Here is a 26,752-nt window from a genome sequence, read left to right as displayed (position 1 = left end):
TGTACCAACTCTGAAATTAAATTATCTCTTTTTCCTTGGGTTTTTATTGTTGTTTATTGTAGTGGTGAGTTGGGTTATTTAGTGACTTTCATGAAGTCTGTAGACTCTATTTTTTGCTGTGTGTGGTCACTGCAGTCTTGGTTTGGCCAGCTTGGTGGTCAGCCCGTGATTGTAGAGATTGCCCTAGACACTTGGAATCAGTACGTGCCCCAGTCTTCACCGAGAGTCTCTTTGTGTGTGTTGGGACACAGTTTCAATACCAGCCAGGCATTTGACAGCCCTGCCTCAGCTTTCACTTCCTGCTTTAACAGAACCTCAAAGTCAACCCGTGGTGAGAGCTTAGAGCCTTCTCAGATCTTTTTTGAGTATGAACGCAGCCCAGGATGTACACACAGCCCTACGTATAAGCATAGTCCTGCAGGCTCCCCAGGATAGGCATTAGCTTTCCAAAGTACCTCTGGATATCTTATTCCTTATATTTTCCTTTTAAGCTTTTCGGTTGGTCTATTTTTTTTTTTTTTCACCAAACTTTATTCAGTGCCTCCAGGCAGCTATGAAGTTAAACAATTGCCGACAATGGCTTTGAACAAATACCTCTAGGGATAAAGCTTGTCACACTGGGTGAACTCAGAGCGAGTCAAATACTGACAGCCTTGTAAGTGGGATCTTCCAGGGAGCTATCAGACAAGTCCAATAATGGCAGTTCTTTGGGAATTAGGGTCTGGAGGCTCTCCAGTGCTGATTTGCTCTCTCCAGTGGCTTTCGTCCTGCGAACCCAGGAGTTTTTATTGTTGACACTGAGCTGTAATTTTTTTAAAGCTACTACGGAGCTGGGAAGTAGGGGATGGGAATAAGTCAAGTAAAAATGCCACAAACTTCGCTCTTGAATACATGCTCTCCTGGTTGCATAGCCTTTATTTCCAGAGTTGTAAAAAAATTGATTTTGACTTTTTCTCCTTTTTTTTGGCCAGTGTTCTCCTGGCTTTATGGAGAGAATTTGTGGATGTCCTTACTCTGCCATTTTCAGTGATGCTGCTGTGGTGTGCGACATTAATGGAAACTCATCTTCATAAAGGAATATAAATATGTTTTCAAGGCATAAAACCTAGCGCTTGCACAAATAGCAGAATAAAAGAGTTGTATTTTGATAGATGGTGGATTTTTAGCAGTCTGTGGCAACAGGGGATGATTTAGATGTAATATTTCACAAGATTAAATTGCTTTCTTATTGTGTCAGAGGCAGGTAGGATTGCCTTTGGGATTTGGAGGAGGCCATTGATGGCCACTGGAGAACACGGTTGCAAAAAATCTCAGCCACACATGCAAAACTACGGGAAGAAACGTGGTTGCAAAGGTATTTGGGATCAAAGCACAAGCTTGGATCAGTGGGGATTGGTTGTTACAAGAAATAAAGTCACCTGCCTTGAAACTCAGTTTGATAAAATTGTGGTGGTGTCTTCTTGAAGCCTGTGAGTTTCTACAGAGTAGAGATTGGTGCTCATTTTAGAGCCTTGCATGTTGCTTAAGACTTTCAGGTGTAAGTTGGCTTACAATTAACATCAGCTTGGGGCGCCTGGGTGGTTCGGTCGGTTAAGTGTCTGACTCTTGATTTCGGCTGGGGTTCGTGGGTTCGGATCCTGCGTCGGGCTCTATGCTGAGGGTGCGGAGCCTTCTTGGGATTCTCTCTCTCCCCCACTCTCTCTCTCTCTCTCTCTCTTTCTCTGAAATAAATAATGAACATTTTTTAAAAATTAAAATAAAATAGGCTTAAGTAAAAGTTTTTTTATGTATATCTAAATTTCCAAAGATAGCAGACACCGATGTGTCTGGATTCAGAAACTCAGAAACCTTCCAGGAATCTGTCCTGTCTTGCTCTTGTCTTTGATTTCCTTTGTCCGCATTTCGCTTGAATCAGTCTCCTCGAGGGGCCACGTTTGGCGTGTGTGCTCCTCTGTGGATCCTGACTCAGTGGTCTGGGGTCAGCACCACCTAAGCCACATTCATTGGTAGCAGAGTAGGATGATACCCGGAGGAAAAATAAAACGTTGTCATTTCAAACAGAGAGTTGGGTGGATTTTTCAGCGTCCGTGAACGCTCATCAGGCAGAATTAATGCCTGCCCGTTACACACGGCAAACACCCCCGTATCGAGTTTCCCAATTGCGTTAGGAGCAGAACCTAGCCATGTGTTCTGGAATCACGACACCGTCCCTCATCTTTGGACCCATGGTGATTTCGTCCACACCCACACCACTGTCCCACCTTTGGTGAGTTCTCGTCTCAGTTTCTGCAGTGCTTCCTGCTTCCTGTCCTTGATGTACACCTGAAATATAAAGGTGCATATAGTTCATGTCCCTGGGGAGGATGGAATATTCAGATACATGGACTGTAGTTATGTGGTTTTGGACGGAACTCCTTGAGAGTCCGTCCAGGGGAGAGGACATACGTAAAACCAAACACCAACTTATTTTTTTTTCATCTTTCTTAGATTGGGCTGGCACTGTTTACAAATACTCACTACAAAGTTGGCTTTTTTTTATTGATGAGTAGCTATTATTTTCAGGTTTAATTTCGGTGAATAACAAATCATCTATGAACCGGGAATAATAGTAGGAACTATCTTGGAAGGGTTGTGGAGGAAGCTGAACAAGCAATTAATTACATGCAAAGTACTTAGAGTACTGCCTATTAATAATAATAATTATTATTATTATTTATTACTCATTGACTCCACCTCTTACTGATCTTCAGTTTTAAGGTGGATAATGAGGGGGTCATTTCGAAAATCAGGTACAGCACCCACTTAGTGCTTGAGCTGAGACTAGGGGATCCAAGAGTGAGAAGAGAATGTGAAGCAATTATCCGTTGGGTAGAGTCTGGTGGAGGCGACCGTGTCGTTCGGGGGACCTCGCTGCTGAGCGGCATTTTGCCCGGCTTCCACCGGCTCTCTAGTTGACTTTCACTCTTCGGACGCGTGTGGAAGGAGCGCCTTTCCCAGAGTCCCTTTGTGGACCTGCCTGGTGGCTCTTTACTTCATTCCTGGAGCAACCTTTCATAGCATCGGCTGCAGTAGCTGCATGGATGCAGCCCTTGTTCATTTTCCGCCGATTCTGTTCTGAGCTCTGTACGCAGAGGGTCTCGTTAAGCCTTCACGAGGTCACCACGCGGCGGGTACCTTTGTTCTCCCCGCGTCCCACATCAGGGAACTCGGGCGCGGGGGGAGGGAAGTGCCTTGTGGCGGACCCGGGGACGGACTGTGAAAGCCGTTTGCACGCCCGCACTCCACCGCCGGCTTCACTGGGGACGCCCGCTCTGCCAGCCGCCTCCACAGGTGGCTCCCCGTGCGACAAGCCTTGGACTTCCCGGCGAGGACGAGCGGGTGCACTCTTCCCCCAGCCTGCCTCCCCCTGCTGAGACAGCGGACAGATGGCCGGTGTGACGGCGCCGTCTGGCTCGCTCGAGGGAGTGGCCGGGAGTACAGCAGAGAAGTAGCCCTGGCCTCGCGGGGTCACTGGACCAGGGTCGGCAGCCGGAGCCTCCAGAGTCCGGTCGTGCGACAGGTGCAGTCAAACCCGCGATGGGTTCTTTCGCTTGAGTCGGACCTTCTGGGACTTGGGATCCACTGACACGGGGCCGAGCCAGGCCCAAAGCCAGACCGTCCAGTCCCGGAGCCTGTGCGCGAGACCTCCCCCCGCACAGCTTCCCACGCACCAGGTTCCGTCCCCGGTTCCGGGGATGTGACGAGGTCAGAACAAAGGCGGCCGAGACCTGGGGAGTCTACGGTCTGATGAGTAGTTAGACATGGAAACACAAGCACCCGATGAACACGGGCTGAGCATCGGGGGTGGGTTCCCGCAGGGCAGACTGGGCACGCCGTCCGTCCACACCGTGGCGGGCAGAGGAGCCCCGTTCCCCCCAAGAAGCGGGTGTGGAGGCTGAGACAGGCGGGTGTGGTGAGGGCGCTGCGTGGCTGTGAGCAGGGGTGAGGGTGAGGACTGGGGAGAGGTCTGGGGGGCTCCCGTGGGAGGGGCAGTGGGGGGGGGCGAGAGAGCCGGAGGCGGGGTCAGGGTCAGATGGCCGCGGGCCGCGAGTGTGGACTTAATCTTAAGAACAAAGGGCAGGAGGCTTTCCAAGAGTTGCAACCTAGGGGAGAAACACTGCGAGTTCCGCTGCCATACGAAGGATGCTCTTCACCTGTCGTGGGGGGCGTGGACACGGGAGGTGGGTGGGCAGCCGTGGTGGCTGTCCACGCGCAAGACAGGGTCTCCGTGGCGGTGGTCGTGGGGGCAGCAAGAAGGTGGCAGGCGGGGGAGAAGTCCCGAAGGTGGCCCCCGCGGGACCCCGGGGATCGGCAGCGGGAGACAGACGCTGCCGTGGGGCCCGCAGATCCCTGGGCTTGGAGGGGACCCTGGTGACGGAACGGGGCTGGCGGTCGGCTCCGGATGGCAGAGGTTGCTTTTCCGCGACCGGTCCTCCTTGTTCTGTGTGTGGTTACTTTCCTCCTCCTCCTCCTCCTTCTTTTTTGTAAAGAATCTTTTTTCTAAATGTGTCTTTTTGGGAGACAGAGAGAGAGAGAGCGCGTGCGAGCGAGTTAGCTGGGGAGGGGCAGAGAGGGAGAGAGAGGATCCAAAGCGGGCTCTACGCTGACAGCACAGAGCCCGATGTGAGGCTGTGAGATCGTGACCCGAGCCAACACTGGCCGCTTAACCGACTGAACCGCCAGGCGCCCCAGTTACCGGTCTTAATTTGAAACTACAGCGAGGGCCGCGTTCACGGTGTTGATGAGCTGGGAGGACAGGCGGCCGCCCACCGAGTGACCCTGGAGCGGAGATCTGGGGACTGTTGGAGAGCACCCCGTGTGGTGTGGGAGCCCGGCCGCAGGCTGCTCCAGCTGCCACCAGGGGGCTGGTGGCAGGAAGGGTCCTGGGAGGGGTGACCATGCCCCTGTCCGTGGGGGCGGAGGAGGGAGTGCGGCTGTCGGGCCCCGGGAGCTCAGCCTGGGATGCACCGTCCCCGGCTTCCCAGAACTGCCGAGCCGCGGGGCCTCCGCACTGGGTCCAGGCAGACGGAGTCTCAATGGCAGGGGGAGAGGGACGGTGGCAGTGGCCTGCTCACGGGCTCCCCTGTGTGTGACCTGCGCCCTCTGCTCTCCCGCGCAGGACACGGAGGTGCTGAACACGGCCGTCCTCACCGGGAAGGCCGTCTCGGTTCCCGTCAAGGTCGTGGCCATTCAGGAGGACGGCTCCGTGGTGGACGTGTCCGCGGCGGTGGAGTGCAGGTCTGCGGATGAAGACGTCATTAAGGTACGAGGGCCTCTCCGCTGGGCCTCTGGGGGGCCCCTCCCCCTGTCCCAGGGTCCCGTGGGGCTGGCGCCACGGTGACCACACTGAGGAGTGGGGGCCTGGCTGGACCTGGGGGGGCCGTGCAGGTGCGCTGCTTCCCTCCCGGACTGGGGACCCCCGGCATCTCGAGCAGAAACAACTTTCTTCCCCTCCTTTTGTTCATAGGACAAAATTTCCCTAATTTTAGCAATCCACATGTCATCTCAATGTTTGCCAACTTCTTGTGTAAATAACATTATTTACTCTGTATTTTCTTTAAATGTCCCACTTTTTCAAAGTTAAATACTAATTTAGCCTCTGAGGGGAAGGAAAAGTTCTTCCTCTACCCTGCAGATTCTTCCAGCTGGACTGAGAATTAAATTGACATGAGACAGACCAACAGGAGGGGAAAAAAACAAAGTTTTTTCACGTGGGCGCAGAGGCCCAATCATGAAATCGAGGCATAAAGGAACGACCAAGGCAGGCAGGTTTTGTCCTTTTTTAGACAAAAAGGCAATGAACCTGTGAAGATTTGACAGGACAGAGAAAACTTAACTTTGGGGGCTTCAGCAAATAACGAATTCTACCAGACAGCTCAGCTAAGCACCTGGTAAGGAATTCTGTCAAGAATGAGGGCTGGGGCGGCAAATGAGCAGAAAGAAACAAGGGATGTTTATACTGCTTTCTTGTGTTACGATTTTCTCTAAATTTCCAAGCTCCGTGATAAGGATGTCTCTTTACCTGCTGACGCAGGGAGGGTACCTTTCACTTGAGCTCTTTAGGGTCAGAGAGGGGAGGAGCTGAGTGCCCTTATACAGCCTGTCTCTTAAGTAACTTTTATTTAAAATAACCGATATGCCCCAGGACCTCATCATGAAGACACTACCATCCACGATCTTGACGTACTAATTTTTTTGTTAACATACATTAAAATAAAAGTCCCTCCAAGTGCCTCCTAATGTAATTTGAGTACCAGTGGGCTCCAGCTCATGGCTTGAGTGATCTGGCCATGGGGCATTTCCTCTGGATTCTTCGTTCTAATTAGCTGTGTTTCTGACTCCAAATTCAGCCAGGGATCAGCCCGTGGTTTATTTCATGTTCTTTGCAGGGGTCTGGTTGAAGCACCAAATTTAGAGTTTCTGCCTGTTTTTTCTTGGCACACTGGTTGGCCATTTTGCAGCAGACGATCCATGGAGAAAAGACTTAAAACTTCAGAAGGTCCTTTCTCCGTTAACTTGCTAAGGGAGCCCCCGGGGCCCGTCCATTCATTCATTTTAGAAAACCAAGGCACGGAGTTCTGCCTTTCCTCGCCTGTCACAGGTTCCTGTTTAGAGGTTAAATGAAACTTGGTCCCAGGCTGAAGAACTTTGCGGTAGACAGAGAGGCCTCCAGCTTCTCGCCGGGTAGAAGTGACCTCCAGGAGGCTGTGCCTCAAGCCTGAGATGGTTTTGATAAAGAAGATTTGATGTGTCTGTGAGCCCTAATTAAAAAAAAAAAAGTTAATCCTTAGGAAACGCAAATTTGGCACAGCCTGCTTCCTGGGTTTGGAATGCTAATTCTCCCCGGAGACAGAAAGGGGATTAGCTTCAAAGCACACGCCGCCTTGCCCTGGGGCTCCTGGCGGGCCTTGTACTCTGTGGGCAGGTCTGATTAAACAAATCTAAGGCCTTCTGTATTCACAGTTTAGGAAGATCTGAGCCAAGTCCTACGAGATCATCTGCACGGAATGAGAAATTCTGATGGTGCATCGCCCTTGATTGCCTTTGACAGTGCACTTTATTTACTGTTCCCATGTCATTCCAGAGGGAGACATGGGGCCGTGTCATATGGAGGTGGCGTCTGGGTGATGGTGGCCCAAACAAACGGCCTGTGTCTGCAGCCCCTAGATGTGTGTTCCTTCCCGAGAGCCTGGGGGAGCTTCCCAGGGTGGGCTCCCTCCTCTGCCGCCTTGGAGTATGGCCTTTGCTTTGTTTCCCCTTCGCAGAGGTAACCTAGAAATATCTTCTGCCCAGCCTGATAAATTGCTTTGGAAGACAGTAGTTTGGGTGTTTTTTTTGTTTTTTGGATTTTTTTGGTTTTGTGTTTGTTTTTAACTTAGCTGTCACTCTCCATGGCCCCATGAAGTTGGAGCTCTCTTCCAGCAAATTATGACCTGATCTTGAGAAGAACAAACCAGAGTGAGCAGACCATCCAGCTTGGAGCTGCTTTTGAGACTTTTCTAGGGGAGACCGGGCTCTGTTGCAAATCCGGGGGCTGGAATCAAGGGAGGGGTATTAATGAGTTGGATGTGATGCGTTTGTCATGGGTTTAGTGTCACTATTTGTAGGAAATGTCGCCTCAACTCTGAGATGAACAGTGTCACCTGCAGAGTTGTGCCCTGGCCTCAGTGTCATCCCAGGGGCATTTCCCAAACACGGGACACATTTGTTAGCACCCCTTGGGGAGACCCCCCAGCCTCTACGGTTGCAGAAAACACTATGATCCCCAGGGAGAATCTTGCAGGGCTCACCAAAGATCTTTGTGCCTTGGAAACTGTGCATTGGGACCGTGATTTAGGTAATGAGGGAAAAAGTATAAATTTAGGAAGACGTACATTGTAAACAGATTGGCTTCTTTGACTTGGGATTCAATGATGTTGGAGGGACAGAAACCGAGGACACAAGAAGCTTGGCCAAATTTGGCAAGATTGGGAGGGATAAATTTTACGTTGAGAACTTCTATGTAAAAATCCACACACAGTAGAGGATGCGTCTTAATAATAGAGAGAGAGAGAGAGAGAGAGGGAGAGGGAGAGAGAGAGTGTGTGTGTGTGTGTGTGTGTGTGTGTGTAATATCCAAATTTTGCCATCCTGTAAAAATTGTCAAATTCACATAGAAATCTGGTTTCCAGCTCATTATGAAGTCAAAAGGTTAGGTAGCCGTCTGCCCACGTTGCTTCCTGGGACCCCCACCTAGATCTGGGCCCTCCAAATCATGACTGCCCCCCACCCCCTCTCGCTCCCACACGGAGGCTTGCGGGGCATTTGTCATTTCTCATCGCCCTCTTGCTGCTGGTTTTCTGAAAGCACATTTCGGGGGAAAGTGAGGTATTTCTCGTGCCCTGGATTCTATAAAAAGTCAGCCACAAATGCTGATCTCACTCAGTCACCCTGACCGGAATCTTGTGTCTTTCTAGGCAGGGGGGGCAGCACTGGATGCTGGACTGTATTCTGCTCAAGGGTGTTGTGGGGGGGGAGGTACCTGGTGTCGGTGACAGAGGGGTGGTCGGAGCCCGTGTGAGTGTGGGGCCTGGTGAGAAGGAAAGGGACAGGGGTGGGGTGAAGAGGGACACAGGACAGCTCTCTCTAAGCCTTCCAGGGGCCACCGTTTGGGAGACAGAGTACATCTGTGCCATTTAAGTCCCCAGAGTGGAAATCAAAAGGAAGCCGTTCTAGCTCAGTCGAAAGACAAAGAACTCAGAGGCAGGGAATCCTCTGGTCAAGATTTCAGTCCGAAGATGTCCGCTCAAATCCTGACTCCACCTTCCTCTCTACTTGACCTTGGACAAACTACTTAACATCTCTGAGCCCAGCGTCCTGATCTGTAAAAAGAGGACGATAATGATACAGTTTGGGATCTTCTGCAGGGATTTGTTCTAAAGTCAGCGTGTAGGTCAGAACAAACGGTAATCAAAGTAATCCTTGAAAATCCTTGACAGAAAACCTGGGTTCACAAAGTCCAAAAGATAGTTGATGTATTTTATTTTTAATTAAAAAAATATTTTTTCAAGTTTATTTATTTATTTTGAGAGAGAGAGAGAGAGAGACAGAGCATGAGCAGGGTAGAGGCAGAGAGAGAGAGGGAGACACAGAATCCCAAGCAGGCTCCAGGCTCTGAGCTGTCAGCACAGAACCTGACATGGGGCTTGAACTCACGAACTGTGAGATCATGACCTGAGCCAAAGACGGATGTTTAACCGACTGGGCCACCCAGGTGCCCCAAGACAGTTGATATTTTTTTGAATAAATGTCTCCTTGCATTTGAGCTGTGGCCAAATTTTCGGGGGGCATTATCGGGCATAGTTCGTATTGAAGGGAATGTTGGGGGTATCTACGTAAGTTAGATTTGAGCAGAGTTGATGGTAAGATATGTGTCTCTCTTTTATCCTCCTCTTACGTCTTCTGATGCAGGTGTTGTCAGATAGCAACCTCCAGTTATTCCAAGCACATATAATTGAATTCTTGCTTTTCAAATCTGTGCATGATAGAATCCCAAGATGGAGTTTTGGGGATGATTAAATAAGAGTGTATATCTAAAGGAAGCCACGTGATGCTTGGTCTGCAATAGATCAATCAGTGAATGTTATATCTAAAATACCAACATCCATATTCATATCTGCATATTTTATATTTTAGCCCCTCCTTGATTGCGAGGTCTACAGAGTCCATGGCTCTGTTTTGGTAACGGTGCTTTCCCCAGTCCTGTGCAGAATCTGGAACACAGTGGGGGCTCAATAAATATTTGTCGAATGTATTAACGAACAAAGGATGAATGAATGCTAGACCTTCCCTGAGATGGACCTGTCTGTGAGGCGAGAGTGGGTGCCTGCCTTGTCTTTATCGGAACATCTCCATTGAATTTCCTCTTCCTGGAAATCTTGAAAGGGAGGGGGGAGGCTTTCCGCAAAGGGACGTGGCATTGGGTAATGACCTGGCCCGGGCACAGTGATCCAAGCCTTCTTGGGTTCTCAGGGGGAGGCTCTTGTTCCAGGAGTACTTACCAATGATCAGCGTGGGGGCAATGCATAAAGAGCTTTGGGAGGTACGAAGGTGGAACGCGCATGAATGAATTCTGTCGCCGGGGACGGACAGTTGAGCTACTGGTATTAATAGTTAGCATGTGTTGGGAATGTAGTAGGCGACAGGTCCTGTTAGAATGAGGACGTTAGAAATGTTGGCCCATCTAGTTTTCACAAGAAGCCTTCAAGGTAGGTGACACTACTATTGTGCGTGTATACACGAGGAACCATCACGTAGACGGGTGAGGAGCTCCCTGGGCAGTGAACGTAGGGACACAGTCCCCTTCAGTTCATCTGGGACGTTGCATAGGGCAGGGGAGCCCTCCTGCGAGCCAGGAGCAAAGCATCATTCCACGGCTTTCTCATCCGGAAATCTGTGCTAATGGACTTTTCCTGAATTTGCCAAAGACTTTCCTTTTCACGTTCACCCCCTGGAAGTTGGTAGATTAGTTTCCTCTTGCTGCTATAACAAACTACCGTCACCTTAGTAGCTTCAACCAGTGCACATTTGTTACGATGTCATACTGGATGTCAGGGGTCTAAAATGGGTTAGTGAGGGGGGCACCTGGGTGACTCAGTTGGTTGAACGTCCGTCTCTTGGTTTCGGCTCAGGTCACGATCTCACGGTTCGTGGGATCGAGCCCCAGGTCAGGCTCTGCGCTGACAGCACGGAACCTCCTTGGGATCCTCTCTCTCCCTCTCTTTCTGCCCCTCCCCAGCTCATGCTTTCTCTCTCTCTCAAAATAAATAAATAATAAATGAATGAATGAATGAATGAATGAATGAAATGGGTCAGTGGGGCTGTGTTTCTGTTCCTTGGCTTCTCCACCTTCTAGAGGCACCTGCATTCTTGGCCATGGCCCCTCCACACCATCTTCAAGTCAGCTGTCGTGGCATCTTTAAATCCTTCTCTCCCTCTCTCTGCCTCTCTCACCCCTGCTTCTGTCATTGTGTTTCTGACTCCCACCCTCCTGCCTCTCTTTGCTAAGGACCTTTGTGATTTGGGTGTAATTAGGCCCACCTGGATAACCCAGGATAATCCTTTCATCTCAAATGCTGATCTCAACTACCTTTGCCCCGTATATTAGTTTTTTAGAGCTGCCATAACAAGTTCCCACCAACTCTGAAGTTCAAACAATATACATTTAGGGGCGCCTGGGTGGCTCAGTCGGTTGAGCGTCCAACTTTGGCTCAGATCACGATCTCACGGTTTGTGCCTTCGAGCCCTGCATTGAGCTCGCGGCTGTCAGCGCGGAGCCCGCGTCGGATCCTCTGTGTCCCCCTTTCTCTCTGTCCCTCCCCCACTCTCGCTGTCTCGCTCTCTCTCTCTCAAAAATAAAAATACACATTAAAGAAAAGACCACAAAAGATCATAAATTTATTTTCTCCCAGATCTGGAGGCCAGAAGTCTAGAATCAACCTATTGGCAGGGCTCTACTCCCTCCAGAAGCTCTGGGGAAGGATCCTTCCTGCCTCATCCTGCTTCTGCAGGTGTCCTTTGCCCGTGGCTGCGTCCCTCCAGCCCCTCCATCTTTGCTCGGCTTTGCCCTTGTGTCTCCGTATGACCTTTTTCTCTTACAAGGACACTTGTCAGGGGATTTAGTAGCCACCCTAATTCAGAGTGATCTTGTCTCAAGATCTGTGCTTACGTGCTTACAAGACCCCGTTTCCAGATAAGATCACATTCACAGGTAGCAGGGGCTCGAACCCTGGACATGCCACTTTGGGCCACAGGTCAACCCCCTACACCATGCAAGGCAATGTATTCACAGGTTCTGGAGACTAGGGCATGGGCACATCCGGGGAGGGTCTCTACGCTGCCCACTACAACACGTTTTCTTTTCTTCGTGCAGTTTCTTTTAAAGTTCTACAGAAGAAGGAAGAAAATGCAGTTTCCATGTTGTAATTATGACTTAATCTTTGGATTATCTATCCTCCTGACTCAGTGATGGCCTCATGTTCTCATGTGTTGGTGACTGTACTGTTTGTCAACGAACTGTGGTCTCTGGAACCACAGTAGCCAGCCATACATCATCAGCGGGGGAGGAACTGACTCATGCTTGGAGAGAAATAAATGTAAACTCATGCTGGTCTTGAAGATGGTGCCCTCCATCTTTTGGCTGCAATGATTACGTTTCCAGCCTTCTGGTATCAGCTGGACTTGTAATACGGAGATGCTAAAGGCTTCGGGAAAGGGCATTAACATGTTAAAGCCTTCTCTGCCCCAGGGAAGGATTTTCTTCCCAGAGCTGGTCTGTGAGGGGTATTGAAAGACACTGGATGTGCTGCAAAAAATACTAAGTTTTCTGCTGCTTGCTCAGCAACGTGTGGGGAGCTGGTCACTAAAGAGAACCCGATGTCCCCTCTGGAGGATATCAGCTTTGATCGAGCACCTGTCTTTCCTGGGTCAGGCAGCACCTACAGAGGCTGTGTGAGCCCATAGAGAGGACCCAGTGGGAGGTAGGTGTGTCCTGATCTTGGGCTTTGGGGAAGCACATCTGAGCTGGTTTGGACTGGTGTGGTAGGTCGGGGGTAGTGGGCAGGTACTGGTGAAATCCTGCATTGGTGAGGTTTTTGTTTGTTTGTTTTCATTTGGTTGTGAGTAATAGAAACCCAAATCCACTGTCTTAAGCCCCAAAAGGGGCAATATATTGACTTGTACAGCTAAAAGAGCCAGGTGACTTCAGGCAAAGTTGGATCCAGGAGCTCATCTGCCTTTCTCTCTGTGGTTCTGCACGTTTTCTCCCTGTGCTGCTGCTGTTCCCTGTGCCTGGCACCTGCTCCCCAAGCCCTGCGCCTGTGGGCATCCCGGTGTCCTCTGGGGGCCCCGACTCGGTGCGGCCACCTCCTTCCTGCCGTCGTGTGCCCCCACGGGTCCTCACCCCCGTGTGTCCCTGCGTGGATAATTACGGATTTGGGACTCTGCACACTGTCCGTCCTCGTGCATGTCGAGGGCAGGGTCTGTGTCCCACGGGTGTCCCTGTCCCCAGGGTCCATCAGAGTGAACAGCCACAGCCGCACACATCTTAGGCACACACGACACCAGGCCAGACTCCGCTCTGCTGGTTTCAGAGAAGGCACAGAGTCCGGCCCGCACGACCCCACTCGGTGGGTGTGGGCGTCACCGAATCTTACAGCTCGAAACCGAGGAGCTGTGCTCGGTGGGTTTTGAGCAAACATCAGCCCGCCGGGTGTCCAAATTCATCGCACCAAAACGTGGACGGACATTTCTTCCCGTTTCTTCGCTCGCCTGTAGACAGACTTAAAGACAGATGTGTCTGGAAGTCCAGACCTTTGGGTAAGAGTTTTGATTTTTAAGTGTTGGGAAGTCATTCCGTTGAAAGAGCTCCGTAAGCACGTCTTGCCGGGGACTGTCAGTCTGGCCCTCCCGCCCCCGGGACAGCAGGTAAATGAGAGGAAGATGCCCCCCAACCCCAGGTCGCGGGTGGGGGTGGGACGGGGGACGCTGTCAGGACCCCCCAGGTGCCGACGAGGCGGTGGGCTCAGAACAGTCTCTGCTCTGACTTCTCCTGAAAGGGTCCTTGTCGGCTCTGGGCTGCAATGGGCTTCCAAGAAGCTCTCAGACTGATCCGAATTTTATTTAGCAGGAGACACAGAGAAATCCAAAGGAGGCTTAAGGCGATGTCTCTCTCTCTCAGCGATGCTTGGCAAAAATTCCTACCGAGAACACTGTTATTCTATTTCTGGGCATGAATTTCCTTCCTTTGCCCACCACCAGGAGCCAGGCGGCTAAGAATAAGTTGTCAGGCAGCTTGGATGTTATTGCCTCATTTTGTCCTTCTTTGTGCTGGTGATTTGGACTTGCACTGTTCCTTCCTAATTGGGGACGGGGCATGAATTTCCTGTTGGCCGGAGGATGGGTCCTGCTGCATTCCCAGCACTGTGTTCCCATCAGCACCACTGTGATTTCAATATTGATTAGCTCTTTTGTTCATTTCGGCCTTTGCATCTCTGATGAAGAGTGAACATTCTGGAACCGTTTCTGCATAATGCAGAGAAGTCTCAGAGTGAGCCAGAGTCCGCCCGCCGACCTCCTGGCCTCGCCCCCTCCGTCCACGTGGCCACGTGCTCCCCACCCTCCTCTCTTGGTGCCTCCCATCTGCTCTCCTCCACCCTGCCCTGCTCAGTTCCAGGGTCCGGGGTGTGCTGGAGTCTTGGGTCTATGCATGGGCCTGGGGCTCCTGGAGACATATTTGTTGTGCGTTCAATGGGAGGAGAAGGGACCCTCATCGATGGTGTGGGGATTGGTTCACAATTTAAACTCCCGCCGTGCAGCTTTGATGGTGGGCAGAGCGTATCAGCTCCATAGTCAAATTCACTGGGTTTCCCGAGGAACTCAAATCAGTTACACAGACTTTAATAGTTAACTGGGTCACTTACCTACAAGCACTAGGCACAGGTATGAATGGATTTAGGCACACAGGCGATGTGTGGCGGCCGCTATCACAGACTACCATCTTTCTAGTGGTACGATGCATATTCAACAAACTGCACATACTCAAGCATACAAATTTGATGTTCCAAATCGTCCATCATCAAAATCAAGATAGCAAACGTATCCTCAACCCTCGAACGTTCTTCCTGCCCGTCTGTAATGCGCCCCTCCTGTCCCTCTCCAGTCCCCCCCAGACAAATGCACTTCTCTCTGTTCCTGAAGATCAATGTTCATTTTCTAGAGTTCTGTATAAATGGGATATGGAGAGTATGTTCTCTTCTTCCTATGTCTGGCTTCTTTCACCCACACGGTTAATCTGAGAGTCACACATGTTGTTGTATAGATCGGTAGCCCATCCGTCCTTACTGCAGAGGAGTGTTCCATGGTGTGCACTATATTGCACTTGGTCCATCTGGTGGTGGACATGTGGGTGGTTCCTCGTTTGTGGCTCTCACAACTATTGCTGCTACGAACGTTCATACGGGTTGTTGTCTGGATATAAGCTTTTGGATTAGAAAAGTTGAATCATATGGTAAGTAAACGTTTAACTTTTAAGAAACTGCCAGACTGTTTCTAAAGTGGTTGTGCCATTTTCCATTCCTGTCACCAGAGTCGGAGAGTGCTGGTACCTCCATATCCTTCTTGACACTTGGTGTGGCCAGCCTCTTTAGTCTTAGCCAGTCTACTGGGTGTGCGCAAGTGTGCCTTTTTAGTTTTAACTTGCACGTCCGTCTAGATTAATGAGGTCGAACACCTTTTCATGTGATATTTGCTGACCACAGACCGTTGGTGAAGTGCCTGTTCAGATCATTTGCCCATTTTTTTTTTATTGGCTTGTTTGCTGTATATCATTAGGTGTTGAGAATTCTTCTTTTGGCTTCAGGTCCTTTATCAGTTATGGGATTTCAAAATATTTTCTTCCAGTCTGTGTTTGTTTTTTCATGACTGATAGGGTCTTTTTTTTTTTCCTTTTTTTTTTTTAACGGTCTCTTTTTTTAATGGGGTCTTTTGAAGAGCATAAGTTTTTCGTTTTGATGAGGACCAATTCATCCATTTTTTCCCCTTTTACAGGTTATACTTTTGCTGTTGTATCTAAGAAATAATTGCCCACCCCACATTCATAAACACTTTCTCATATATTTTCTTCTCACAGTTTCATAGTGGTAGTTCTTACATTTAGATTTATGATCTGTTTTGAGTTAATTTTTGTGTATCATGAGAGGTAGGTGCATAAACTCATCTCTTCTGCACATGGCCATCCAGCTGTCCTGGTACCATTTGTTAAAAAGACTGTTCTTTCCCCCTTGAATTTTCTTGGTGTCCCTTTTTGAAAATCAATTGACCATAAGCGTAAGAGTTTATTTATGCATTCTCCACTCTATCCCAATGAACGATATGTCTCTCCTTATGACTGTACCACCTTTTCTGATTACTGCTGCTTTGTAGAAAGTATTATAATTGGGATTGGTGAACCCTCAAGCTTTGTTATTCTTTTTCATCATTATTTTGATTATCCTGGGTCCCTTTCCATTTGATTTTCAGGATGAATTTGTCCCTTTCCGCCCAAAAGGCAGCTGGAATTTGGGAATCTTGATAGGTTTCACATTAAATCTGTAGATCGATTTGGGTAGAGTATCACCATCTTAACAATGTTAAGTCTTCTGATCGTGGACATGCGATGTCTTCACATTTGTGGGGCCTTCTTTAATTTCTTTCAACAATATTTAAAATTTTTAGAGTGTAAGTTTTTCGCTTCCTTTTTTGTGTTTGTCCCTAAGTATTGCATTCTTTTTGGTGCTATTGTAAATGGAATTGCTTTCTGATTTTTATTTTTGAGTTGTTCCCTGCTAGTGTGCAGACACTTATTTGAGTTTTGCATTTTGATCCTCTTGCCTGTAGCTTTGCTGGATTTGTTTATTGGTGTTACCAGTTTTTCTAAGCGGATCCCTTAGGATTTGCTGCATACGAGGTCATGTCACTTGTAAAGAGTGACAGTTTACTTCTTCCTTTCCAATCTGGAAGTCTCTTATTTCATTTTCTTGCCTAATTTCCCCAGCTAGAATCTCAGTAAAATGTTGAATAGAAGTGGTGAGAGTGGTTATTTTTGTCATTTCTCTGATCTTAGGGAGAAAGCACTTTGTCTCCATTAGGTATGATGTTAGCTGAAGGGTCTCTTCTTGGTTTTGTTTTTATTTTGTTTTTTCTTGGTTTTGTTTTTGTTTTATTTTGTTTTTTTCTTGGACATGCCTTTTACTGTGTGGAGGGATTCCCTCCTACTTCTAGTTTGTGGAGTGTTTTTAGCACGAGGGGGTAGTGGGTTTTGTCAAATGCTTTTTTTGCATCTGTTGAGCTGATCATGTGGTTCCACCCTTCTATTGCTAGCAGTGTTATAAAGCTATTTCTGTAGAAGAAAAAAGTTTTGGAATATTTTGAAGCTCCCAGTGCTCCTTAGGTCAGGAGATAACAGCATTCTGGGCCACCTCCATTGGGTTTTTGGTTTTTTGTGTTTAAATCTCGGTTTATAAATTTGTGTGCTCGATTATTTCTCAGCTCCACACACGGATGTAGAAAATCACAACAGCATTGCTCTGTCTTAGACTCAAGAATAAGCTGGTTGCCATCCGTGCCTTATGCATCCAGAGTCTCAAGCCGCGTGGGTGGAAGGAGGCTTCTAGTTTGAAGCTTTTGTTGTATAAATAGAAGTTATTAACCATGGGGGCGCCTGGGTGGCTCAGTCAGTTCGGTGCCTGACTCTTGATTTCGGCTCAGGTGGCGATCTCACAGTTGACCTGGAGCCCCGTGTTGGGCTCTGTGCTGAGTGTGGAGCCTGCTTAGGATTCTGTCCCTCTCAGGACACCTGGGTGGCCCAGTCGGTTCAGTGTCTGGCTTCGGCTCAGGCATGATCTCGCGGTTCGTGAGTTCGAGCCCCGGGCTCACTGCTGTCAGTGCAGGGCCCGCTTAGAGTCCTCTGTCCCCTCTCTCTGCCCCTCCCCTGCTTGTGCTCTCTCTCTCTCACACAAATAAAAATAAACATTAAAAAAAAAAGATTCTCTCCCTCTGCCCCTCTCTCCCCTCGCATTCTCTCTCTCTGTGTCTCTCTCAAAATGTTATTAACCATGAGCCAGGTTTAGGGGCGGACTTTCGGGAGCGCCTGGTATCCCTGGCAGGGATGCTAATCAGGGCATGAACCCTCATTTGATTCGTCTCCTCCTGATGAATGTCCAGTGCCGTTGACCCAGCGCTTGATTTTAGAAGCGGAAGCCGCTGAAGTTCCTAGACGTTTGTTTAGTGGGGAGCATGGTCTTGTATGTGTCCTACACAGAGACGTGAACCTCGGGTATAAAAGTGCTTCTGCTAGCTCGGCAAGGAGCCGGGTTCATCAGGAGGCACGTCTCTCCTATGCACGCGCAGATCCCTGGCGTTTGCACACAGCCTGTGAAGGGGCATCGCAGGCAAGGGAGCTGGGCCAAGTTATGTTACGTCATCTTCTCTGGTAGCATCTTACTCTGGTAAGTTTCTGTACTTGTTAAATCCCTGGGAGCCTTCATCTGGGCTGAGGACGGATGTGTCTCCCACACCTCTTATGTCCCGTTGATGTAACACGGCTGGCAAGCAGGTCCGAGGAGGGAAGGATCAGAGATCAGGTGCCAAACCGGGGATGCTGCCTCCATGACCCGTACGTAAACAATTGACACAACCGCCTTTAAGCCTTCTGGGTTGGCCCCTCCGGGAGGGCACGGGATTTTGTCTATCTTGTTCGGTGCTGATTCCTTCCTGGCTGGGGAGGCACTTGGCACACAGTGGGCCCTCAGCAAATATTTGTTGAATGCATGAACGTCAAAAACCTCTAAAAAGTAATCTCCCAAAATAACAAAGATCAGTGCACGGTCACTTCCTCGAGCCTCGCGCTTGGTTTGAGAGAGGAGAAGAAATTGAATCCCGGCGGTGCGTCTGGCACTGGGGCAGGCACAGCTCCCGGGGGATGAGACCGTCTCCTCCAGCTCTTGGCTGTGGATCTGAGAGTGCATTTGCTTCGGAGAGCACTGCAGGGGTGGCTCCTGTGGGTCCCTGCACCAGAGAGGGGCTGCAGGTCTGCGTGATTCCATTGCAGCCGGATTGGGACTTTCTACAGTTATTCAATGGCGACAGTAGAAGCGAACGTTTTTGTGATGGTTGTTTGGAGAGACAGATGGGCTTCCTGAGGGCAGCAGCCAAGCCCGGTCCTTCTGTCCCAGTGCCAGCACCTCCCGCAGAGCCTGGAGAGCTCATTCTCAGCAAACGGGAGCCGAGCCCTCAGCAGGTGCTTGCAGAGTGCAGGACATCCTCCCTTGTGGCCGAAGGGAAAGTGCCGCAGGGAACTCAGGGTGGGTCAGTCTTTCCTTAGATTCTACCTCTTCCCCCTCGCCTGTCTCCCGCGTGCACTTACCGAGTGAGCTCTCTTGCAGGCGCTGTTTTTGGTGTCGTGGGGGAGGTGTTAGAACATGTTGGTTTAATGGTTTGTTGATCCATTCTCACCGTTAAGCTGGCAGCTCCATGAGGGGCCGGGACCGGGCTGAGCTTGCTTGTCGTGTATCCCTGTCACCCAGCACCGTGCCTGGCAGGTGCTCTTTGAACGGGCGGCGAATGCAGTCTCGTGGGGGCGAGGGGCTTATTGGTGCCAGGGATGATGCCGCCGCTCATGGAAGAGGGGCAGGCTTGGCGTCTGGCAGACTGGGTTCTAATCCTGCCCCAGCTGTCACTCTCTGGGGAGTTGTGGGGAATCTGCTTTCCAAAGTGAGCCTCAGAGACCGATTTACTGTAAACTAGCATTTATTGAGCACCTACTACGTACTGACGCCTAAGCTCTTCAGGTATAGCAATTCATGTAATACTTAAAATAGCCCCATCGGGTCTGACTTAAAATCTACGTTTACAGATAAGAAAACTGACGCAACAGGGAAGCAAGGCACTGTCCCCTAAATGAAGGTCACCGAGTTGGTAAATGTCAGGGCTGGGGTTTGACCTTGGGCAGCTGGACTCCCGGCCAGGGCTCTGGGCCCCTGCTTCGCAGAGAGCAGAGACCACTGTTTCACAGTGAACGCGGCCCCACTGAGTGGTCAGATTCTTGTTTCAGGGGTAGGCAGGAATGCCGTCTTCCACAGCTGCTAGGAACATAAATTCTGTCTCCGCCGAAAACAAGGAACCAGATTTCTCCGAGGGGATGGAGAGGATCATGCCTGTTACTGAAACGGACCCTCATGGCTTCCATTTCCAAGAGGATAGGGGTTTCCAGCAGGAAAAGATCATGTATATTCATGCAGTCGACTTACTCTTTGCTGATTACATCTTCTAAACCGCTCTTGGATTCATTTGCCATGGAGACATTTAGGGCTTAGCTTGAAATGCTAAAAGAAAATCTCAGATTTCAAAGCACTTCTGTTGACTTCTGTTCCCCCTGCGGTGCTGGGTTAGCCTTCTAGAGAGCCCCCCAGCCCAGACGTGCCGTACCGTTTTGACCACTTCTAAAGCTCAGTCTAACAGGCTCTTTTTAACAATTAAAGACCTCAGCCTCAAGCGATTGCCCTAATAAAGTCATCTGTTAATGCCCTGGACAACTGAGTGCTTTCCATCATCAAGGGCGTCAAGCGTATCACTCCCCAGGGTGTCCGTTCCCAAGAGGAGAGAGATGAATATATCAACGAGTTCCTGACATCCTTTGTGTTGAGCATTTAGTAAATATTTGGGTTACACCCTGACTTCTTTTCCTACGAGCGCAGTTCTGCACAGAGCATTAGATGGCCCTGTGCGAAGGCTGTCTGTGTGTGTGAAGGTGACCCCTGGGGATGGCTGGTTCCTCAGGTGCCTTTCTTGAGAGCCGCGTTGAGTGACAAAACAGTACTGAGACGCTTGCATGGTTTTCCAGCTCTGATTTCTGTGCTTACGCTTGGCCCTGGTTGGGACAGCAGGGACTTTGGTCAAGCCTGTTGGGCAAGTGAATTTTGGTTTCATAAATATATCTAAATGATACAGAATAAGTGACACATGAGCTGAGACAGTACTTCCTCGTCTGTGCCCGTGTAGACATTACCAACCAATCCTCAGCACTTCTTGCCGGCTCCTTGACATTCAAGACATGTTCATTTGCATTGGCAAGTGAGACGAACCTGTTTCCTATTTCTGGTAGAGTCTGGGGCACTAAGAAACGTTTTGGTGAGGACTGAAGAGTGCGGGGATGCCTGGGTGGCTCAGTGGGTTCAGCATCTGACTCTTGGTTTTGGCCCAGGTCATAATCTTACGGTTTTGTGAGTGGAAGCCCAGAGTCAGGCTCTGTGCTGCCAGCTCGGAGCCTCTGCTTCAGATCCCCTGTCCCCCCTCTCTCTCTGCCCCTTCCCCACCGGTCCTTTCTCTCTGCCTCAAAATAAATAAATAAACTGAAAAAAATAAAGTCTTTAAAAAAATAAGATGTTATTAGGAAAATCATAAGGAAGAGAAACTGCATTTATCGTATGTACTGTATTTATGAGAAAAACAAATCCATAGTGGACGTGCGCAGTTCAAACCCGGATTGGTCAAGGGTCAACTGTCTATCAGGATGTCCTTAGGCCAGAGGTCGTGAAACGACAGGCTTTGAGGCAAATATAGCCCTCAAGACATGCTCTTTTTGGCCGGGAAAGTACTTGACAATATAGATGCTTGGATGCCAACATTCACAAATTAGTTGATTTCACCCAAACGCCGGGTTGCTCATTTCCCTTGGAAAGTGAGATCTCCAGATGCAGCCCCAGTGTCCCTGAGCTGCAGTGGTAGGCTGGTGAGTACGGCTGTCCCCTCTGCGTGGGGTTCAGGGGTCTCCCCTGAGTTTCTCACAGTCCCCAACTTCCCTGCCATTCACAGCACACCCGCCTCGCTCCCTTGTGTCACCTCCCCACTGCGGGAGGGATTTGGTTATCGGGCCAACCCCAGGCCAATCGTGCGGAGATAGATAGCTAGCTGTATGAGTAAATTGAGTTCTATTATAAACACATTAGGTAAGTTAGATGTATCCGGTCTGAAATAGTGGAACAATATACGAGGCGCAATTATGCGAATTTCTTGCTAGTGTCAGGAGGGGTTTCTGCAAAGCTGAGTCACTTCACGTAAGAACTGCTATAATTTCAGCAAGCATGGGGCTACTTCCCGGGCTGGTCAGAGCACAGTTTTTGTACCCGGAATTTCACACAGCCCAGGCCCTGCCGGGATGGGTGCAGAGGCCATCGGGGTGGATCCCGGTGACGCTGTGCAGCCAAGCATTGAGTTCGTGTCAGGTCGTCCCCTGTGGCTGCCAGCCAGGCTGGGTGCCCATGTGCCGGGCTCTCTGGAGATGGTCACTGGGAGCCGGGACGTCCAGCCCCTCTCTTCGCGGCACTGAGCGAATCTCGTCTCGGCCAGCGCCCCTCAGCACGGACCTTTCACACCCCTCTCGTCTACATTTCGGTTTTGCAGCGGCCGGACCATCGTCTGTAATTCTGCTCTCGCTTTGCCTGGAGTCTCAGAGATAACACCCCTCGGCTGCCGGTTTTCGTACCCAGAGTTCACGATTCGCGGTGTTCTTTTATAGCAAAGTTTCTTCTCTAAAAGAGATTTTCATTAAGTGCTTTCAGAGTAAGTTTGGAAAACACGAACCCTCTCTTTCCCCTGAGAATATGCTTATCCTGCCAAAATGCTTTCCTTTTATGCGACTAATTTATGTGCAAGCCCCGAACACCTAAGCTTCTGACTCTGGCATCCGTGCCAATGGAGCCTAATTAACAGCGCGTCTCCCCAGCAGGCCCAGTGCGCGCAGTCAGAGCGGGCGCAAGAAGCCGGGCACAGCCATATGCTGGGCTCTCACCAGATAAGCACCCCCTAATCCCTTCTGGGGCACCGTTCGATGAACGTGAAGTGCTTGTTGGATCTTTTCCTAAGCTAACAAGCATTGGTGGTGCTTTTAAAATCTCTCAATGTCAAGGGATGAGACGCTAAAATGAAAACATTCCACACACAGGTGTATGCTACACTTCACATCAGATCGTCATCGTGGGCCTAATTTGCCGGTGTAGTTTTGTTTAAGGGGCAAAATTCTGGAAGCCCTTGTTGGTTTCTTAGGGTGGGATCAAACCTTGTTGAATATGATTCGGGCAGAGATCTTCCTCTTTGGAAAAGGACCAGAATTCTTTTGTTTCTCCATAGACGTGGCCCAACAAGCAGATTGCAGAAGTTGTCCCTTGTGCTAGTTTTATGGCGAGAGCGGGAGGCGAGACCGGACGAGAGTGGGCATCCGTGGGCCTGTTGGGCAGGAGCCGATCTGGGCTCCTCAGACGCACACGACCAGCAGCACATCCTTGCAGTTCAAGTGGAGTAAAGCCAGGGAGGCCTGACCATCTTCCACGTACGTGTTCGACCCATCACTGTATTTGACGATGTTTTGCGCACGAATCGGTCTCCTCTGCTCAGTCGGGTCTCCCGGGCAGGAACCCTTGGAGTCATTTTGTGCCCTCGCAGTCTTGCCCAGAACCTGCCATGTACCATCACTGGCTCCGAGCTGGGCCTGAGTGTTAACCCCAGACTTGTGTGAACTGTCTGTGCCTTTAAGACAAACTTGTCGCCCGACCCCCCGGGGCCGCACCCCTGTGTGGGGTGTAATCAGACAATCTCTGAGGTCTCTTTTAGTGCCAAGACTTAAGGTTCTGAAATGAAGGCGTGGGTTAGATGGGAAAGGACAGAAGCAAGTGGCCTCCGTTCTGCCCACACGGGCCCCGAGGTCTGCACTCGCCGAGAGGCCCCGGCTGGCTCTGGACAGACGGACGGCTTGGGAGAGACGAGGAAACGCACGTGCCGGGCATGGTCCGGCTCGGAAAGCCAGACCCGACCTGCGTGAAAAAGAATGGACGGGAAGAAATGTGGTTGAGTGTAAAAGGTGTCACGGTCAGGCCTGGAAAGGCTGACTTGGGGCATTCCCCCACGAGCGGGGGCCTCAGAGGTGCTGTTGGTGCCAGTGAGGGGCCTGTTGGCGGGATGGGCACGGAGAGGCTCACAGACCTGCAGCCACGGGTTCCTTCCACCCACGGTGCTGAGCAGGCCCACTCAGTCTGTGTTGCTGACCCTGCCCAGTTCTGGTGTATCTACAAGGCGCCAGGCCGTGACTCTGGCTGCAGAACATCAAATAAGGCAACACGCTTGTCCTTAAAACACCTGCCTTACAATCCAGGGGGGCAGGCAAGTAAGTGTTCACGGAGTAAGTCTTGGCACAGGAAAGTAAAAAACAGATTTTTTCTCCTAGGGCGCTCGAGGATGATGTGACTTGGCATATTTATTTTTTATGACAGTCTAAAGACTCTATAAGCAACCTGTATAGCACTGGGGATAGAGGCAGGCTATCCTGATTTCTGTCCTGATGTTTGCATTTATCTCTGTGATCATACGAGGGCCCCGGAGGGCTCGGTCCTGTAGCACGTGAATATTTAACTCTTGAGAATCCATCGTGTGCATTCAACTCTATACATCTTGGCGTTTAGCCAAAGAGAACATGTACTCACATTTACATACATACATATACATGTCTATGGTAGGAATTCTGCATCTTTAATTTTGGCTCTTTGTTACTCTGCCTGGGAAAGGGTAAGTCCCGCGGGGGGGAACGTGTGTGTGACCGTAAGCGTCGGCCCACCATGGTCAAAGCTGTGTGGTGCTTTGTGCTGGGGGCCGGGCAAGTGGGTTGTGATGGCTTCATTGACCTCTTCCCCTTCAGGAAGACACTGAAGAATGTGCTGAGCCCAGCGAGCAAACCCTCAACCAATGAAATGTTAGAGGGACTGAAAGGTATCTTCACGGAAGGCGGAGGTGCCGGCAAACTGGGGCACCCAGTTCCAAGGTGCGCTCGCGTGTTCCAAGGTGCACTTGTGCACCTTGATGCCATTTTACCTCGGTGAATGTTGGAACCCACCTGCCATTTGCACGGGTCGTTGAGAACAGAAGGACATGTTTTATATGCAAATGCTTGTTTGCGCCAAGTGAGGCCAAATGACCTTGCAGGTGGGGGAGCTGGCACTCAGGTATTGCTGCTTGCTGGCTTAAGCGTAGCCCAGGAATGTTCTAGGGAGAGCGAAGACGGTCAAGGTGGTATGCTAATGCTCACTTATCGGAGGGAAGGGGGAGACGATTATGTCAGAGAGGTGGATGCGTCAGATTCATGAAAGCCTAGCATCATCTGGGGACACGCTGGGGACAGGTGCACTCTTAAATCCTAGGGATTCTTACTCTGTACATTTCTTTGTTGTCTTCCCTTCCCTCTTCCCTTCACCTCCCTTCCCCTCCCTTCCTTTCCCTCTGCTTCCCTTCCCTCCCTTCCCCTCCCCTCCTCTTCCTTCCCTTCCCTTCCCTGCCCTGCCCTTGCCTTCCCCTCCCCTTCTCTTCCCTTCCCTCCCTTTCCTTCCCTTCCCTCCCCTTCCCTTCCTTCCATTCCCTCCCCTCCCTTCCTCTCCCCTCCCCTCCCCTTCCCTCCTTCCTTCTTTCGATTTAAATTCAAGTTAGTTAACATACAGTGGAGTCTTGGCTTCAGGAGTTGAACCCACTAATTCATCACTTCCTTACAACACCCAGTGCTTATCCCAGCAGGTGCCCTCCTCAGTGCCCATCACCCATTTTGCCCATCCCCCCCCCCCCACCTCCTTTCCAGCCACTCACAGTTTGGTCTCTATTTAAGAGTCTTTTATGGTTTGTCTCCCTGTTTTTATCTTACTTTTCCTTCCCTTCCGCTATGTTCGTCTGTCATGTTTCTCAAATCCCACACACACTCTTACTGGGTGCATTTTAACATGAGGGACCTTGGTCACCCCGAGCACATGGCTGTTTGCCAGAACAATGCGGGAGTCTTTAATGAAGCAGCTTAAACTGAACCAAACGGATGACTTTAGATGCGGTGGATTCCACTCGTGTCCGGAGCGGCAGCTTTCTCAGACTTCTTCCTGAAGACAGACCCTTGTTTGCAGGGCTGGTGCAGTCTCCACAGTGGCTGCCCTGCCCTCCCGAGCCAGGCCCCCCAGGGAAGCTGCCCCAGGCCATTCTCCCATCTTCCCTCCGAGTGCCTGGTGGGACTCCCAGAATTCTCACAAGGGGTACAGACTCCCCTACCTTTACAGGCCCCAGTGCCCTCACCCTCTCACAGCAGCCTATACTTGGTCTTTGGCAAGTCAGTAACAGTTTTCACCTGGATTCCTTTGATGTGGCTTTTGTGGCACCCAGAAGTGTCTGCCCCCGGGGAAACACACGCTCAGTGTCCCTTTCTCCCTGCAAGCACACGTCCTTTCTCCAGATTCCGGGTCTGCAGCCCCGCGGGGCAGGTTTTAACTCTGCAGTGTGATAAGGGTGGGCAGAATGTCTTTGCAGCTTTCTCCATCTCTGAGTTGAAACTGGAACCTGGCTGACGTGACTCCGTCTCTGATTTTTATCCAGCAGAGAAGAACCCAGGCCCCTTGTTCTAAGAAGACTTTAAGTAAAAAGTAAGAATGAACGGAACAGAGAGATGGGATCAGAGGTGACTGCAGCCCCTGTATGATCAATAAATCAGGAGGGTATTGCGTCAGAACGCACAGCCTGGACCACTGGCTGCCCATGACTAGGCAGGCGACCTACCTGAGCCTTAGTTTCCTCATCTGTAAAATGGGATAAAGAATAATTTTCCTGCAATGCTTAAGTGCAGGATTGTTCAAATTAAGGGCCACTTTTTATGGGCTCTGACTAGCATTTTGTGCAAACTGACGGAATGGGGGGGGGGGGGCGCCTGGGTGGCTCAGTCGGTTAAGTGTCCGACTTCAGCTCGGGTCATGATCTCGAGGTTCGTGAGTTCGAGCCCTGTATCAGGCTCTCTGACCTTCCCTGGCTCGTGCTCTCACTCTTTTTGAAAAAAAAAAAATTAAACACTTAAAAAAATGATGGAATGGGATGGCTCAGAGTGGAATAAATGGTCTGGGGGGCATCGGAACAGAATAAAAAATTCCGAGTGACAGGTAGCGAGGGTAAGTACTTTTTCACAGAACTTTAGTTTCTGTCCCTTGTATATACATCTTGTGGATTGCTCATAACATAAGATGTATTTTCTGTGGTGGCTTGGGATTCACAGCACTGTTTGAGACACACTGTCATCGAGTGCATCAATTAGTTACTCCTACGTAACAAACGGCCCCCGTATCTCAACCGCGGGCCA

General features: G+C 50.1%; 1 protein-coding gene across 1 annotated transcript in view; it reads left to right on the top strand.

Moving 5' to 3' along the window:
• LOC106986547 (transmembrane protein 132B) overlaps positions 1 to 26,752 on the top strand; it is a 363,570-nt gene that overhangs the window by 315,236 nt on the left and 21,582 nt on the right. Inside the window, exon 5 of the mRNA XM_027044235.2 lies at positions 5,159 to 5,302. Coding sequence (XP_026900036.1) covers positions 5,159 to 5,302 — 144 coding nt within the window. The remainder of the gene's footprint in view (positions 1 to 5,158; positions 5,303 to 26,752) is intronic.

Source organism: Acinonyx jubatus, chromosome D3 (genome assembly GCF_027475565.1).
Source record: "Acinonyx jubatus isolate Ajub_Pintada_27869175 chromosome D3, VMU_Ajub_asm_v1.0, whole genome shotgun sequence".
NCBI lineage: Eukaryota > Metazoa > Chordata > Mammalia > Carnivora > Felidae > Acinonyx > Acinonyx jubatus.
The sequence above is the reverse complement of the archived record's forward strand: the minus strand, read 5'-3'. Positions and strand labels throughout refer to the sequence as shown.